Here is an 18,099-nt window from a genome sequence, read left to right as displayed (position 1 = left end):
GGCTTGTTCAGTCTGGAGAAGAGAAGGTTCTGAGGAGATCTAATTGTGGCCTTTCAGTACTTAAAAGAGGCCTGTAAGAAAGATGAGGACAGACTTTTTAGCAGGGGCAGTAGCAATAGGACAAAGGGTAATGGTTTTAAACTAAAACAGGGTAGATTTAGACTAGATATTTGGAAGAATTTTTTTTACAATGAGGGTGGTGAAACACTGGCACAGGTTGCCCACAGAGGTGGTAGATGCCCCATCCTTGGAGACATCCAAGGCCAGGCTGGACGGGGCTCTGAGCAACCTGATCTAGTTGAAGATGTCCCTGCTCATGGCAGGGGAGTTGGACTACATGACCTTTAAAGGTCTCTTCCACACCAAACTATTCTATGAACTATACACCACATAGCATAAACCTGACATCTACTAAAAAAAAAAAAACAACACAAAAAACCCCACAATAGAAAATATAACAAAGAGCAAGATAAACAGACACTTGCATAAATACAGTATATTTGGGAAAAAGTAACAAGGATTTTTTAAAAGGCGAATCCTTCTAAGAGTATCGCAGTTCTTTGAGAGATTCACAAACATGTCAACAAGGGTAACCTGTCAGATACACTCAGATTTCCAAAACGTTTTCAGCAAAATCCTTCACTTAAAGCTTCGAAGAAAGCTAAGCAGCTGGAAGGAAAGCACTCGCATGAATGATGAGCAGGAGGCCCAAAGACAAAACCAGGTAGGAGTGAAATCTCCATCTATTGCAAGAACTGACATTAATAGCAGAATTCCATGAGGAACCTGAAGTGCTCAACACATTTATAAGTTACACCAAAACCAGACAAGCAACAAAGGCAGCTGATAGGGGTAATTCAGGGTAATAAAGGACAATAGGGAATCAGAGACAGATTGCAAAAAACTACGGAAAGACATTATAGTATAAGTCACTTGTCACTAAAATGACAGTTGAAATTTCATGTAGGTAACTTAAGTGATGCAGAAGAGAAAACACAAATCATACTCTAACAAATAAAATTATTACATATGAGCTGATCTATACCACTCAGGTGCCTGATCTTGGTGTTATGGCAGAAATGCTGTGATGCTGGAAGTCTACATGGCTTCAAGGAGACACTGACCAAATTCGAGCAAGAGAAATAGAGTCATATCCCGCTCAAAGGGTTCATAAACTACAAGTGACTGGAGACTGGAATCGTACTGGGGAAATTGTACTTACTTACCATTCTTTTTATAGTTTTTTTCTAGAAGGGTTTGTGACATAGCTGGAGATAAGATATAAGGTAAAATGAACTGGTCCTACCCAGCCAAATTCTTGTGCATGTTTTTTACCTTTCCCTCAATAAAAACCTTAATGAAATCTCCTTCACTTTCTCCCTCCTCACAGTAATTTTCACTGTTTCTGTATGACCTCAATTTTGAGGTCCTTCTCTACCTTTTGCGCTTTCTGTCAGATCTGTGGTTTAGAAGTTTACTCAATAGATTAACAGTGTTTAAAAAAAACAATGTTTGTTTCTTTAGAAGAAATTAAAACCATAATTTTAACCTAGAAATGCAGGGCCCTAGAAAGCAATACTGTCCATATGAAAAGTGCTTGAATATGATTTTCAGCCAAGCCTCAGACCAGCCTTCACTTTAAGCACTCCTGCAGTACAATCTAGGAGCAAATATAAGTATTGGACATGATTTATCAGCTAATCATAGAATCACACAATCATTTTTGTTGGAAGAGGCCCTCAGGATCATTGAGTCCAACCATAACCTAACTCTAGCACTAAACGATGTCCCTGAGAACCTCATCTAAACACCTTTTAAACACCTCCAGGGATGGTGACTCAACCACTTCCCTGGGCAGCCTGTTCCAATGCCTGACAACCCTTTCAGTGAAGAAATTTTTCCTAATATCCAATCTAAACCTCCCCTGGCACAACTTCAGGCCATTTCCTCTTGTCCTATCACTTGTTACTTGGGAGAAGAGACCAACACCCTCCATGCTACAGCCTCCTTTCAGGTAGTTGTAGACAGCAACAAGGTCTCCCCTCAGCCTCCTTTGATCCAGGCTAAACAGACCCAGTTGCCTCAACTGCTCCTCATCAGACTTGTGCTCCAGACCCCACACCAGCTTCGTCGCCCTCCTCTGCACTCTCACTAATACATCAATATTCTTCTTATGATGAGGGGCCAAAAACTGAACACAGGATTCAAGGTGGGGCCTCACCAGAGCTGAGTACAGTGGCACAATCACTTCTCTAGTCCTGCTGGCCACACTATTCCTGATACAAGTCAGGATGCTGTTGGCCTTTTTGGCCACCTGGGCACACTGCTGGCTCATGTTCAGCTGGCTGTCAATCAACACCCCCAGATCCCTCTCTGCCAGGCAGCTTTCCAGTCACTCTTCCCCAAGCCTGCAGCACTTCCTGGGGTTGTTTTGACCCAAGTGCAGAACCCGGCACTTGGCCTTGTTAAACCTCATACAATTGGCCTCAGCCCAAGGATCCAGCTGGTCCAGATCCCCCTGTATGGCCTTCCTACCCTCCAGCAGATCAACACTCCCACCCAATTTGGTGTCATCTGCAAACTTACTAAGGGTCCACTTGATCCCCTCATCCAGATCATTGATAAAGAGATTCAACAGAACTGGCCCAAATACTCAGCCCTGGGGAACACCACTCGTGACCAGTCACCAACTGGATTTGGCTCCGTTCACCACAACTCTTTGGGTCCCGCCATCCAGCCAGTTCTTTATCCATCACAGAGTACACCCATCCAGCCATGAGCTGCCAGCTTCTCCAGGAGAATGCCTACAGATCATAAAAGTTTAAACAAAACTCTTCTCCTGATGAGCAACTTTTCCTTGAAATAGTCCCATGATGTGGGCAGATAAGACATTTTCAACCTGGAAAGAAGGAATTCCAGATGCAAAAATTTGGTAGCATGAAATGAAACTTGAAAAAAATAAATTGAGGCAGAGAGAAATCTGATTAATGGCATGCTTAATAAACATAAAGCAACCCCAAATCATATAACACACACACGATCATGCCAAATACATGCACGCAATAATAACAGAAGAGTTATTCACATGGAAAAACCTTCAGAATTTATTTTCCCTAAATCTCCAGAAGCAACGTTCTATCAGCAGTAATGCTAATCGACAGGGCTCAGCCAGTTTTATATCATTTTATTCTTCTCTGGAAACACAGGGGGAATCATGACAAAAACACTTGAACCTGGCATTTTCCATTATTGCCGCTGCTCACAGCCTTCCTGAAAACAATAACAGGATGGCCTGAAATTGCTCTAGACTATTCCGTCTCAGTCTGTTTTAACAGGTAGGGTATAAGACAGAGAGAAATCTTTGTTTTCTCTTTGTATAACCCCTAAGCACAACTCCTCCTGACCATCCAGCTATACCTTCTGGTACTACCACAGTGCAAACAATAAAGGAGCTACGAGCGAAGAGTGACTTCCTTTTCCAGATTCTTCAAAGCCTGGTGAAAAGGGACAGACACCACAGGTGCTGTGTGGTAAGACCAGTTCCATATTCTAGCAGGAAAGAAGGGAAGAGTTTAGTTGGTCCCACTAAGGACAGAACCCTGGGCAGGAAATCCTCAGCAGCCAGCGGCTTTGACAAGCAGGAGTCTTTTCTCTTGCTCCTTAATCCTGCCTGTCATGTCTGGCAGATAAATCAGCTGCTCTCAGACTGTGAGCAGAGAGAATATGTAGGCAATAGCGTCAGCTGCTCCTGAAGGCTCAGCCCTGTCAACATTTCTGCCCTTATTCTGCTTGCTGCTTTCCCTAGCCTAACAATCAATAAAATAAAACCAAGTTCAGCTACTCCACTCCAAAAGTAGAATAGATAAAAAACTGCAGGCATCAATCTACATCCTTTAATCACAAGCAGACATGAATCCCTGTAGACCCAGCTTCTCCAGCCTTGCGTAAGCCTGCAGTTCACGTGTTTATAACCGTACTCCCATTAGCACCACTGGTCTGTATGTTTGCAAGTTCACGCTTTCCTGCTTCTGGAACAAAAGGTGTCCAAGAAGCAGTCGTGGTTGTTGTGTTTTGGGGGGTTTTTTGTTTGTTTGTGGGGTTTTTTTGTGTGGTGGGGTGTTTTTGTTTTTATGTGGTGGTTTTTGTTTGGTTTTTTTTTGGTTTTTGTGCATTGGTGGACAGGATGGATCTAAGAGTAGGCAGTTCATTCTGGAATAAACCCCACACATGCTCATCTGTGACTCTTCTGTTTTTAGTTCTCCCACCACCACCCTCTTCTGCCCGGACTGTGCACTATTCACTGCACAGCTGGAGGTGACTCACCTTTCTACCCATGGGCTGCTATACTGGCAAGTCATTTGATACCAAAAGAAAAAAGTGCTGCCCTCTCAGCTACAAGGCTGCTCTGGATCTAGTACGTAGCACAGTTAAAGTGACAGAGCCTCAATTTCTTAGACACATGGTACTATATGTTAAAGGAAGTGTTTCTCCTTCAGTGTGAGGATATGCACCATGACACCCGACTATCTCATACACCTCTGCCACTGGGAATTACGAAAGAACAGCACAGCAAAGAGATCTTTTCAATGCTATTTGACATGGAGTAAACTTATTTTTGAATAAGCTTGCCATGTCAGGTGAAGCCCTAAAGGAGTGGAGAATGGTGTAGAACAGCAAGCAATTCTTCAACTTATTTTCCAATCATGCAGCATTTCCTGCCTCAGTTTTCAGTCTCTTCTTCTTCTTCTTCTTCCATTCTTTTCTCCTGTCACAGATGTACAAAATTTGCATTTATAGCAGCAGGGCTACCACTCCTCTTCTGCAGCAGTGGAACAGAGGTGTGCAGTCGCTGCTTTTCCAGTGCTGTCCTGGCTGTGAGAGTTCAGGCAGCCCCATTACTCTTTTGGTGCACAGCCTGATCTAGCACAGACTTGTGTTGGCATCCCTACAATCAGTCCTGCCAGCTCCAGCTCTTAGAAGCTGACCTTCTCTTGCTATGGTTCAGTCTATTTGCATTAGCATCTGGTAAGGAATAGCCCATGTGAAACCAACACCATTTCTCTCTTCCCTCCCAAAAAGAAAAAATGGAGAATTACCACAGCAGAGTGCCTCAGTGCTGCTGGATCTTTCTGCTTCCTCATAGCTAGGACAGATCCAGCACGTCCAGGAAATGGAAATTAAATGATGGCCAAGCGAAACCTTCTCCCTTCATTCAGCAGGCCTTCAAGAGGAACTCCTGATTGCATACAGGAGACAGTCTAATGCTACAAAGAAACGTCAGCCTTCACAGTTGCAGGGTGTTTCAATCATTTCCCTTCCAAAAATTCACCAGGCTGGAGATAGGCAGGCGAACAGATGAATTGTACAGTGCATTCTGTTTCTGGTTCTTTTAACATACAACTCCATCTTCTATTAGATGTGAGCTATTAAGATCTCCTTTAAGCCTATTTCCATCTGTAAGATAGGAAATCTATGATGACTAACAAACTTTGCTTGATTTCTGGCCTCTCACTCCTGATCTTCAAAGAAGGCCTAGAAAGCATTCGCAAATGCTGAATCCGGGAGCAGAAATTCATAATTGTACTAGAGATTAGAAGTTATGGACTCATTAATTTTAATGGCATATTTATAGCTTCTCACTACTCCCACAAAACACTTGCTCCAGGTGATAATTACCTCTTTTTTCCCCCACTCCTCTGTTCCTTTACACCTAACAAACATATCACTTCTTCCTTTGCTAACACTTCTGCTCTATTCAGCAGGTCACCTTTTACCACAGATGTCCAACTAATTAATATAATTGAAGCTAAACTCAGAGAAACTGTTCTCAAACTGCATTTACTTCAGAAAGATCCTATTTCTCCCTCAGAAAGGATGAAGAATCCCAGTTCCTAATAGCCATGTTCTTTTTCTGACAAAATCAAATTGGCTGAACTAAAGATTACCTCCTGCAGTAAAGATAAACTATGTGGCTTAGACCACTAAGACCAAAGCAAATAGAGGAAAAAAACAGCTAACCAAAGAGACATTCTTTTTACTTCAAGTGACAATTCTCTGAAGGTTTGAAGCAGATAACTCCCCTAGAGCCAAAGACACTACCAGACTTTTGTTGTTTAATTGCCATGTAAGATTTTTCAAAACATGTACCACAGTAGGCCTAATGACTTGAACGTATTAGCTCTTTCAGGAATACTTTCTACAAAACACTTGAGTTGTACATGTTGACAGTCCTTAGCAGAACTGTCTTTCATTTGTCATAATGGTGTTCAGAAAAGCTTTTACTTACTGAAAACGCAGAAGGTGGCATCCCTACTAGCATGAGCAGAAGGAACAAGTTCTTCATCTCTGCCTGTGGGAACAGAAAGACTATTGTTCAGAATTGCTTGCTTCTTTGCTGCTTGTACAGCAGGAAAGCTAAAATACCATACAGTATAAACAAAGGTAGAACTAAAATCAAGGTGAGAGAAGAAAAACAGTTTTATCATTACACTCCCTGGATAGATGAAGGCAACTGCAAAGACAGATCATCCTGCACATAAAGCCAGAATGTAATTACAGAGTGAAAATATTTCTCTGAACTTTCCTCTGGTATGATGAGAACACCATCCCCGGGCACAGTGCAAGATGCATGCTGATGCATGTCTGCCCTCCCACCCTTTTACATATACATATGATAAAATACTTGAAGATTGTAATGATTTCAACCAACCCAAGGTAAGAAATTCCGCAGTTAACATTTCTGTACATTGTGTTCTATATTCATCCTGTGTGGCTTTGTGAAGCTTCATGTCTGTCTTTATGTGATCTTGCTTGTTTAAAATCCTACAGTTCACCATGGACAGCTATAGCTAGATTCAACCATCAGTCTATATCCCTCTGCAGAGCTAGAAAGAACATCGGGCCACACAGACTGCATACAACAGGATACAACAGTTCCTAAAAATCAGGGCTTTATGCACATTTGGGACCACAATACTTTACTGGTGCATTGCCCATTGCTACTTTATTCTTCCTCTTTTGAGTTGCAGCAACCAAGCCCACACCAACCACCACTCACCAGCTTTTACAGCTGTGACCACAGACACTTCAGCCACTAGAGATTGCCTGTTTCTTGTGACCATTTTCTCATGACCTCATGACCAGTTGATTGAGTCCAGAAAGAAGAGAAGGATTAGATACTCCTAGCACAGTTCTACCTAGTCTAAGCTTCTTTCTAACTTGGGAAAAGGAAAGATAGAGAAATCTTCCTTTTACAGTGCATAAAAACAGCAAGGAATAATAGTTAATCTCAATCAGTCATTGTAACAACATCTGTTTTAATAGTAAAACTTCATCTAAACCTCCTTTAGTCTGACCTATTAAATCCAAAATATAGAATGCATATCACTATTAGCAATTGTAATATTGATGTAAAATAATTGTTGCATAAGAATATCAAATCAGAAACAAAATATACCCCAAATGAAACCTACTTGATCTAGTATGTGTGTATTTCAGGTTACTTTATGACGGGCAACCATTTTTCTTACAATGCTAGGCCTCACTGAATCACAGCTGATTTCAACTCTGTAAGCCCACGTACCATGGATTTTGACACTCCCAACATTTACAGCGCTGGGAATGAAAACCTGTTCTTTAATATTTTTATTTTCAGATGTAAAAGCCACTGAGTGCTGAAAATCCAGTTGCATGAAATTCTGTGTGCAAAATAGCAATGAACAGGGAAAATGAAATTGGGAAAACAAGAACTGGTAAGCTTCTCTCCCTATATCCTGAGCACTAATCATATGATTCATAAGAAAATGAAGCTATCGAAGCTTTTTATATGACTAGACTTCTGTTAATTTTGGGTTAGCCGTTCTTAAGAAACTGAGGGAAGACTATGTACCATCTATCACCCACACATGCTACTACCTCTCCTCCCATTGAAGTCAACGAAGGAACAACTTGGAGATGCCATCCACAAGAGGCCAAATACAATCTCTGTGCTGTTGAGGCCAACAGCCAAAGCATAGGTTAGATCTGTGTCACAACCCTATCCAACTGCCAAATCACGTTCATGGAACAAGGACAGCCAGGAGAGACCCTTTTGCTACAAGTTCTGTGCATGCAAACCACAAAGATTTTCAGAAGCAGCTTATAATATCCTCAAACCACAAGCAAAGGGCACTGTAAAAACACCACCTTCCTTGAATGGTGTTGGTGTCAAACAGAGGTGAATCTCTGAGACTGATCAGCTCCTCTTCCTACTGCCCAGAGAAAAAAATATCTCTTCCCCAGCATTCCTCTCTCTTACGTCTTCCTTTCCAGCACCTGTCAGGTTCACGGAGATGGCTGTGGAAGTCGCATCCCTTGCTCTGCAACTAATGGGCTGCCCACTCAGTCCTTCCTGGCATCTGAGCCAAGAGGTGGACAGGGAGTTTGGCCCAAACCCCATGAGGCTCCAGGAGAAGAGACTAGAGAAGCAGCTCACCAGGTTGGTGGAGGTTTTTAGCCAGATGGGATAAAAGGACTCAGTGAGGAGATAACTAGAGACATCAGTTAATGTTTGACACAATCTCCTGCATTAAAGAAGCAAGAGGTTACAGCTCTGGTGCTCGCTTGTATTTTTTTGGTATTGCACTTGCATGGGAACTGCAGTCATATGTCTAACATCTGGCTCAAATTTCACAATAAAAAGTTTAGACCATCCAGCCCTATTAAACTAGTCAACAGATTCCAGGAAGGATGGTCAGAAGGAAGAACAGGGCCTTTTGTATTCTATTAAGTCCCCCACTGCAGAACATATCTTGTGTCTGATTCTCTGAGCCTCAACAAACTTGTTATTTTAAAAGCTTCCTCAACATTGATCCCTTCTGCCTTCCTTTCAACCAGGAACAACACAGATGGGATTGGGGAATCTGCCTGAAGCCTTTGAAAAAAGGTCAAGTTCTGTTTCCAGATTTAACAGCTCTTTCACTCCTTGTAGGACCTGGGATACATCAGCATGTATTTATTCTGCTTGTTTGCCATTCTTCTCACTGAAGGCTGGGTGTGTGGGGGAAGGAGTGAAAAGGACAGCGTTTTGCAATGCTTTCACTGGTAACAACAGCAGCTGCTGCTCCCTGTGCCTCCTGCCCTTCTTCAGCTCTTTTCAACCCTCCCCAGCTCCCTTTTCCCACTGTGTGCTAGAGCAGCATCTCCACCCCCTCCACCCCAAAACAGCAGCAGGACCTAAGGGGAAATGGTGACTTTATGCTCAAGATATGGAACAGCTGCTGGAAAGCTCACATGGAGAAATTCCTGCCATAGTGCTAAAATATGAAGTTAGCTCAGCAAGAAGGATTATGAGAATCAGTTCACAGTAAGTAACAAGCAACAGAATCACAGAATCACAGAATGTTAGGGATTGGAAGGGACCTCGAAAGATCATCTAGTCCAATCCCCCTGCCAGGGCAGGAACACCCAGGTGAGGCTACACAGGAAGGCGTCCAGGCGGGTTTTGAATGTCTCCAGAGAAGGAGAATCCACAACCTCCCTGGGCAGCCTGTTCCAGTGTTCCATCACCCTCACTGAGAAGAAGTTTCTTCTCAAATTTGAGTGGAACCTCTTGTGTTCCAGCTTGAACCCATTACCCCTTGTCTTACTGTTGGTTGTCACCGAGAAGAGCCTGGCTCCATCCTCGTGACACCCACCCTTTATATATTTATAAACATTGATGAGGTCACCCCTCAGTCTCCTCTTCTCCAAGCTAAAGAGACCCAGCTCCCTCAGCCTTTCCTCATAAGGGAGATGCTCCACTCCCTTCATCATCTTTGTGGCCCTGCGCTGGACTCTCTCCAGCAGTTCCATGTCCTTCCTGAACTGAGGGGCCCAGAACTGGACACAATATTCCAGATGAGGTCTCACCAGGGCAGAGTAGAGGGGAAGGAGAACCTCTCTCGACCTACTAACCACCCCCCTTCTAATATACCCCAGGATGCCATTGGCCTTCTTGGCCACAAGGGCACAGTGCTGGCTCATGGTCATCCTGCTGTCCACCAGGACCCTCAGGTCCCAGAATCTTCAACCAGAACTAGAGAAATATCCAGCTGAAGTATCCGTTCCATATATCACAAGAGATTCAAATTGCCTAGCCAACCACATCTGGTATTAACTGCCCAGGTTAGATGAATAAAAGGGTTGAAGTGATGACTGGTTCCAGCCATCTGTAAGCTGGGTCAAAAAGAGTCCAGATCTGAACTATGAAGCTGTTTTCTCTAAGAGATGCTGGCCCAAGCTTCTCTGAACACAGAGAAGCTCAAAGTTGACCCTGACTTCACCAGCTCAGGACCCTTACTTCTATTCCAAAACAGAATGGATCAATTCATATTTTGTGGAAATTTCAGAAACTTCTGAAAGGATGTTCTAGTGCCCTTTCTGAACTGCCTCCACAGCACCTCCCTGGCACTGTGGACAGGAGGGCCAGAGCACCACAAAGGAGATTGCTGGAATTTCTTAACTCTGGACAGAACACAAGAACTCCAGTCCAACTGGAAATTGGGACAAGCACCCTTATTTCAGGGCTTAATACTGAACCCACTCAGGAAGGAAGGTTTTACCTTAACAAATAGAAGGTCTAGAAAAGACACACGGAGATTTCTCTATAATGGAGCCAGAAATTAACTGCTGTAAAAATACTTAGTTGCAAATTCTTATCCAGGGCCATACAGGCTTAGCAAGATCAATCAAATCTTCATTAAGACAAGGAGTACATTTCAGAATCAAGGACAGTTTTAATGACTCCTGTATTTACTTTATGTGTGCAAACTCCACCTTCTAGTGCACAAACAAGGTTCAAGATTGCTTACTTAAAATCGGCCTCTTTTCCAAATAACCTCTAAACATTCATGTTCCTAGGAAAACAACACCTACATTGCTTGTATATATATATATATATGTAAAAATAACTTTGAATCAGTTGGCTAATTTCAAGGTTTCAAAAACATAAATTTAACTTTTGTTTGAGGGAAATAATACCAGGCCAGGATAGAGAGACATGTTAGATTTTTTTTTTTAACCCATTCAAATGATTTTTTTTCCTCCCCAATGAGAGGGAATCCAAACTTGTAAGATGCTACAAATAATCCAGCCTTGCTTAAACAAGAACTTAAGATGTTTAGACACTACAGAATCAGATCACAAAGTCAGAAGAAAACAGGTTTCATGAGTTCCATTGCTCACAGGCTTATTGGTCTGGGTTTTTCTCTGTTCTTTTTGAAAATAGTTTGACAGCCAGTCCTATATGGCTCTCCTCTGTTTAGCCTATCAGACCAGTCTTCTTTTGCATGTGAATGGCATTTCTAAATAATCTTTTGGCCAAAGACACATACCACATTTGTGGGTCAGGGACTGTTCTGGGAGTGGCAAAGCCACCTAGCAATACTTCAGCAAGTCCTTAAAGCTCATTTCATGTCCCAGCTAGGGATTTGAGTTACCCAACATGGATCTATTATTCCCATCTGAGGTAGCCCTGACACAGAAGCTGCTTTTGCATTGCTTGTGAGCCACAGGTTGGCTGATCCTGCAATAAATATTTGCCTGTTACAATATAGATAGATATTACTTATTGTAAAGTTTAGCATATCTAGCACTAAAGCAGAAGTTGCCACTGTGATACCACTGCTCACACCTTTTCAGAGTTTCCTTCCTGTTCCTCCACTCCCAACTCCAACCCGCTTTAACACATCATTTCTCACTCAGTTGTTATATTTTCAGAAGTTTGGTTGAAGGAGGTGGGAAGTCAGAAAGAATGGTGATATTTTGCCTAGTTATTCATCAGCATAATTTTTTAGCCATTTACTCAAAGCAAAGTCTTTTAGCTTTTAGACTCATTACATTTTCTAAAGACATTATGATTTTTGCTTTGCACTCAAACATCCAGCATATCTTGGTTCCAGTTTCCTTTTATTTGCCCTGTCTACTGAGAAGCACCTTTTAAGTTTTTGGTGGAAGAGTTAAAAGGAGAAAATATATACCTACAGCAAAAAGATGAGATGAAGGTGAAGATAAAAAGGGGCTCCATGGAGCAAAGATCCAGGGCAGGGAAAAAGCTCCTTTCACTTAGGCTGGGAGCAGAGTTGGGAGAGCAGAAGGACCACATCACATAGCCCAGAGGAACCAAGAAACTAATCACCCCTTTAGGGAAAGGATATCACATTCAAGATACTTCTTAATATGCCTGTTTTCTTCCCTAACTACAGTAAACCATGTTTTGTTTGACATTTTTCCAAAGAAAATCCTGGGCCTGTTGTCCTTTGGGCTAGGGCAAATAAGCCAATTAGTGTGCATGTTCCTGTTGAAGTGGGAAGATGCCAAATTTCCTTTGCCTTGACCACAGGATGAGCCACATTCACGAAGAGCTGCTTATATACAAAACAACAGATAAATGTTTATAAAGATGTGTTTAAATACAAGACTGGTTGGAAGTGCTTAGTGGGAGAGAGAATAAAAAAAAGCATGACACCAGCTGCACAAGTAAAAGTTTTAAGGAGATATCTTTACCATTGGTATCCAGATTTATTAATTCACTCAAAATACGTTAGGAGTTGAAGAATCCTCATCAAGAAAGTCATCTTGCTGAGATATACTTTCAGCCATATTTCGCACATTATGAAAGATAGACTTTCAGCTAGAACAACTTTAACGTTCACCTCGTTAAATGGAAAAAAAAAAGTTACAAAAACTTACTAATGAGCACAGCAGCAGAGCACCATCTGGCTGGAGAACTGAGCAGTGGTACCATACAAGCATCTTCTTGACTGCTCTATCAACTGGCTTTCATCTCAGCCTTCAGCCTGATTCATGACAGGCACAGAAATCTTCACTGGGCTATCACTTAACGTCACCCTGAGTCAGCCACAATGTTTTTACAGAGGACTTCTACAGCAATGCCAAGTTCAGCAACACCCGAGGAAGCTGTAGCAGCCTCTGTCATACAGCTTCAATTCGAATACCAAAATCACACAAAACTGCAACTCAAAAAACATCAGGTGTAAGAGCACGATCGGACTTTGAAACACACAGAAGTTCTAGTGAGGCTTCACACAGTGCCCTAATGGGGAGTAGGGAAGAGGCTGACCTGCTTCCATCCCACTCTCCAAAATCCACAGTGAAGTGTCTAAGGTTTAGGTCAGTGAAGCAGCATCTTCCAAGTAAATGTGGTGACTATGCCAGGAGCTAATACAGTATTTCATGAGGACGATTTTCTGTCTACCTATTAGTATCAGCCAAGATTCAATTTTCTGCAGCCAGTGTTCCACTATTAGGTTTGCAGCTAGGGATTTATTATAAGGAGTAAAGACAGGATTCTGCCTTCTATTTTGGTAGCCTTACTGTGCTTAGCTGTTAATTAAATCTGGGAGCACACAGGGATAAAGACAAGTGCATGCAGAGTAATTTAGACAGTTAACATTGCAACAAAAAGCCATACATTGCCTATGGAAAATACATGACAAGGATATAATATCTCAAACACTAACATAATTGAAAAGGAATGGCTAACAAACTTTTACATTTACTACTATCCTGTCATAGCTCAAGCTTCACTTATGTGAGTTATTTTGCCCGATCTGAAATAATATATTACCCAACACTGAGCATTGCTGTTGTTTATGAATGTGTCAGCCAGCTGAGATTAATCCCTTCCAATTCAAATTTTGGAGAATTCTTTAGGAAAAGAAAGGATTTCAATACTGTAAAATGTCTTCCAATTTAATTTAACTTAACTCCATCATAAATACACATATGGCAGTCTTCTGACTTGTGCAAGGGGTTAAAAAGTTTTTTAAAATAGTGTGATCTCAAAAGGAAACTTTAAAACAATGCAAATTGTTTTCTTCTTCTTTTCAAGATCTACATCTCTCTTCACCAAGAGGTTGTTAGCACCACATTCAACAGTATGCTTGTAGTATAAGGAACACCTGTGTCACCTTTAAATAAATTGGCTCCAGGACTAATAACATAGGTGGGAAAACATGAGTGTTCACCTCATGTGGGTTTTGATTGCAGCAGCCTCTACATTGTTTCTGGAACCAGATCGCTTTAAAAAAAAAAGTAACTCAGTTTTAACTGTATCTATCTGTAAAAATGCCAAGCAGGCCACACTTGTGTGGGTACATCTGTTCCCTAGGGAATCACCCTTACTGACTGTGCTGCAGACACACCTTTAGTGGTATGAAGCAGGAATTCCTCCCTCCTGAGAAGTCAGTGGGCCTACTCTGCAAAAAGAAATTAAAAGGAAAAAACAAACCTAGAACTTTTGGCTAACAAACTTAGGAAGCACTGGAATTAGGGCTGCTGTCTCTAAGGATACCAGACCTAGCATCTTTCATCTGTCACTAAAAATTAACTTCATAAGAAATGATCTTAGGAGGGTGTGATCACACTGCAGCGCCTGGAGAGATCTCAAAGGAAGCACATGCTCGACTGTGTGATCACAGCAAAATGACAACAGTGTGATCTAAAAATAAATTGGTTCTTTACTCTGAAGCTGGTTTCTCCCACAGATGCCTAAACCAGAGCCTCCAATTACCACTTTAAGGGCTAGGCAGAGAAATAAACAATCAATCTGTGGATGATACTTGTTTTCTGTATGTCATGACTGCATGTCAAGGAGGTGAGCTTGTTACTGTGGCAGAAAGCATGAACAGAGGTTTGTACATTGAATATGAATATGAGTAGGTACCCGCTCAAATCCTCTTATATTGAAGTCCCTCCTCAAACATCTAGTAATAATTATTATTCATAATCCAAGACAAAACTGGACTACAAACAAACCACATTTCAGATCCAGGAGTGTTAAAAAATAAGACAGTGAAACTGTATCCAGCAGAGTATCATTTCCAGTGAAGTAAGTTCTTTTGACAAGTCCATCATACTACGGGCATAACTGCATATGACTGTACTGGATCAGAGCAATCATCCGTCACTGTCTAGGCTCAGTAGCTACGCTGAGTACACTGAGGGCTTTATCATTGGTTTCGTATAATTCTTCCCACAGACCTAATAGCAAAGCAACTTATTTCCTCTGTAGTTCACTGAGCATCAATATGCCACTAGGAGAACATTTTCCCCTTCACCCACCTAATGATGAACCTATAACATGAAGCATGAGGACTATTGTAATTGTAATTCTATCTATTCTAGGTGCTGTTCTTTTACAAAACAGCAGCCCTCGTCCTCTTATAAAAAAGCTATTTGTTTGCTTTGTGTTTATGAGTCACGAAGTACATACGTGATCTAATAAAATGCTTAACATTTTATTAACATTTAAAGACCCTTCTGAACAAAGAGAAAGCCTTCTGGCAGCCTAAGCCCTACCTGTTCTGAGGCACAGAACAGTATTTTGTCTTATTTACATCGTATTCAGAAGAAGAGGCCCTCAATCAATACTGGAGGTTTGTGGTATGTGGTTTTCCTCCCCCTCCCACCCAGGTTCCTCATTTAATCAGAATGTCTGTGTTTCTTTAGAATAAAATTTGCTCTTTTAGCTCAAAATCAAGTACCACCAGGAAAACCAGTTGCAACAACATAACTGTGTTCCCATTTCCTAAACCCTCTCAGCAAGTCAGGGCACAGCCATTCACACAGACACCAACTGAACCTTGGGGCCTAATTTGCGAGGCAAGTAATCCCTTAAGCAACTCAATTAGATGAGGTCTACCGGCATTCTCCTTTACCAAGCTGGTAAGTAGCTGGATCTGAGAGTGAGCCGAGCCCAACCCAAAAAGAGACATACAGAATCTGCATCCAAAAGTACTGCACTTATTGAGGAACAACATTCAAGATCATTCATTCGCTAACTTCATTATGGTACTATAATGCCATGGAGATTTCCACTTTCCCCTTAAAATGAAGACAACTTCATTTGTTTGATACTTAACCCTATTTTATATAAATATAAATATATACAGAGATACCAGCAAACAAATCTACAGCGTTGCTTGAAAAATCACCTCAAATAATTTATCACACACCTTTTCTCAAATGCTACAGAGCAGACTGTTTACTAGTAGACAGATTTGGAGTATGCACATGCTACAGAATAACTACCCCAAGCCCAGCATTTCTGTGAAGCTATCAAGAATTTACACTCATGAAGCAAAAGATTTTAAAAACAAACACCTCTGAGGTGTCACGATGCTCCACAATGTGTGAGAACCTGAAAATATGCTTGAAAAAGAAGTCTCAGTTATCTCACACTGGACAGGAAAATATGCTAAAGACAAACTTCCAGAGACAGCAAATTTACTCTATTTTAAAAGATATTATTAATCTTGTTATTTACTAACGAATAAATATTGCCAAAGATACATGGTCACACCTACCTTTGTTGCTTATCACAAACACTTTCATTCGCTCCCTGTAACAGCAGACCATTGGTCCCAAAAGTCCAGAATGTGGTTGTCCAACACACGTCTGCAAAGCACACTGGCTCACCAACATGTTGCACCTCAGAAAGGATAGTTTCTCATGGCTGCTCTGTCTACAGAGACTGGGAAATGCTCTGGCATTACAGAGTGTGGTACATCTCTAAGAAGCCAGGAGAGAAACATTTACGGGGCAAGCCAGCTTACAGAGAACCTGTCGAAGGGCACTCATAAGTGCAATGCAGAAGGGGTAAAATAAACTCCAAGTATTGTGAAGACACTTCCAAAAGTAATAAGCAGAAGCATTCACAAAACCCTGTTAGGATCTCTAAAGACAGACCTAAAGAAATGCATGTACTAACACCAGTTATTCTGAGTAGCTATGAGCTCCAAGACTGACATTACCTTTGTCAAAGATTTGAAACTCAGTTTTTAAATCAGCTGCTCCAAGGCATCAGGCAACCCACTGCTGTGCTCCTACCAGCCCATTACCACCTCCACGCCAGGACAGGTCCCTGAAGCTCTCACCTTGGCCTGCCTCACGCATCAGGCTTCCTCAAGAGTGAGCGATCCAGGCCTGCAAACCTCCCCTTTCACAAGCAGCTCTGTTGTGGGGGGAAGCCCCCAAATGGATCCTGTCTCCCACAGCTGAAAGCAATGCAAGGCAGATTAGAAGGCACTGCCTCCCCTCAGCACATGAACAGAAGTAGCTGTGTGCTCCAGAGGTGATCATCAGGGGACACAAGAGTCTTAGCACCCGGGCAAGCTTTTATTCCTACCAGCGAAAATTATGTTTCTCCAGTCAATATCCCTGCTACTTTTGTCCAGCATCCTATCAAACTGACACCTTTCACTTCCACCTCCTTGCTCCCCCCACCTATAAAGTCAGGAACAGCAGTTTTGATTGCACTAAGTCTCAGTGTAACTAACTCTGAGTGAAAGAGATTTATGTTCACCAAGTACATGGAGTGTCTTCTTACCCACCTTCTACAAAATAAGATTTTGCATTCTTAAGGACTCCAGTCTCTCATCTCCCCTGTACACTTTTAAATGAAGAGGAAAAAGGTGGGAAATGAAAAATAGTTTAAAAAGCACAAACAGCACTGAAAAGACTATCAGAAAACAGATATCACAATAGAGGGATCAGGAGACAGCCCAGAATACAAAGTTAACTCTTACCTTCTGTGTGTACCTGTGCAAGGTGAGCTCAAAAGTTGGAGACACTGACACCACCCCGCAGCCAATCTCCAAAACCCACTTTCCTACAGTTCTGGCTCAAACAGTGTTTCTCAAACGCTCTTCTCTCCAGCTTCTGTTTGGTTACTAATCCTCACTGCACAGGAAAAGGAGAGTTGTATTTCATTTAACCCCTGCAGCCTTTAAGTTTCTTTACAAGAGTTTTTGCTTTTGCTTGGGAAAGCCAGAGTCGTAAGCACGCACTCATGCATGCCTTGGAATTGTTCCTAGCTCCTGTAGCCTGTGTGAGCACACACGTGGGTTCTAAACCGTGCCTTGAGTTCCTGCAGGGGTGGGGCCCTTTGCAACTAGTTTTATTTTAGCTGTAGGCAGCATATCAAAAGAGAGACAGTTATCCACAGATCCCCTCGCTATTCATGTTCAGTAAGTTCCCAACTCTAAAAAAACCCTGTTTAACTTAACATTTACTTTAAAACTAAAGCCTGAGTCACAGCTCACAGATATGCTTTTGACC

General features: G+C 41.9%; 1 protein-coding gene across 1 annotated transcript in view; it reads right to left on the bottom strand.

Moving 5' to 3' along the window:
• The window catches only part of PAPLN (papilin, proteoglycan like sulfated glycoprotein), a 53,174-nt gene extending 35,564 nt beyond the window's left edge, over positions 1-17,610 (bottom strand). Inside the window, exons 1-2 of the mRNA XM_065636111.1 lie at positions 17,568-17,610; positions 6,287-6,349 (exon numbers count right to left, since the gene is read on the bottom strand). Of these exons, the coding sequence (XP_065492183.1) occupies positions 6,287-6,343 (57 nt within the window). The 5' untranslated portion in view covers positions 6,344-6,349; positions 17,568-17,610. The remainder of the gene's footprint in view (positions 1-6,286; positions 6,350-17,567) is intronic.
• Positions 17,611-18,099: the final 489 nt, after the last annotated feature.

This window comes from Caloenas nicobarica, chromosome 5 (genome assembly GCF_036013445.1).
Source record: "Caloenas nicobarica isolate bCalNic1 chromosome 5, bCalNic1.hap1, whole genome shotgun sequence".
Classification (NCBI taxonomy): domain Eukaryota; kingdom Metazoa; phylum Chordata; class Aves; order Columbiformes; family Columbidae; genus Caloenas; species Caloenas nicobarica.
This window is presented reverse-complemented; position numbering and strand designations above follow the sequence as displayed.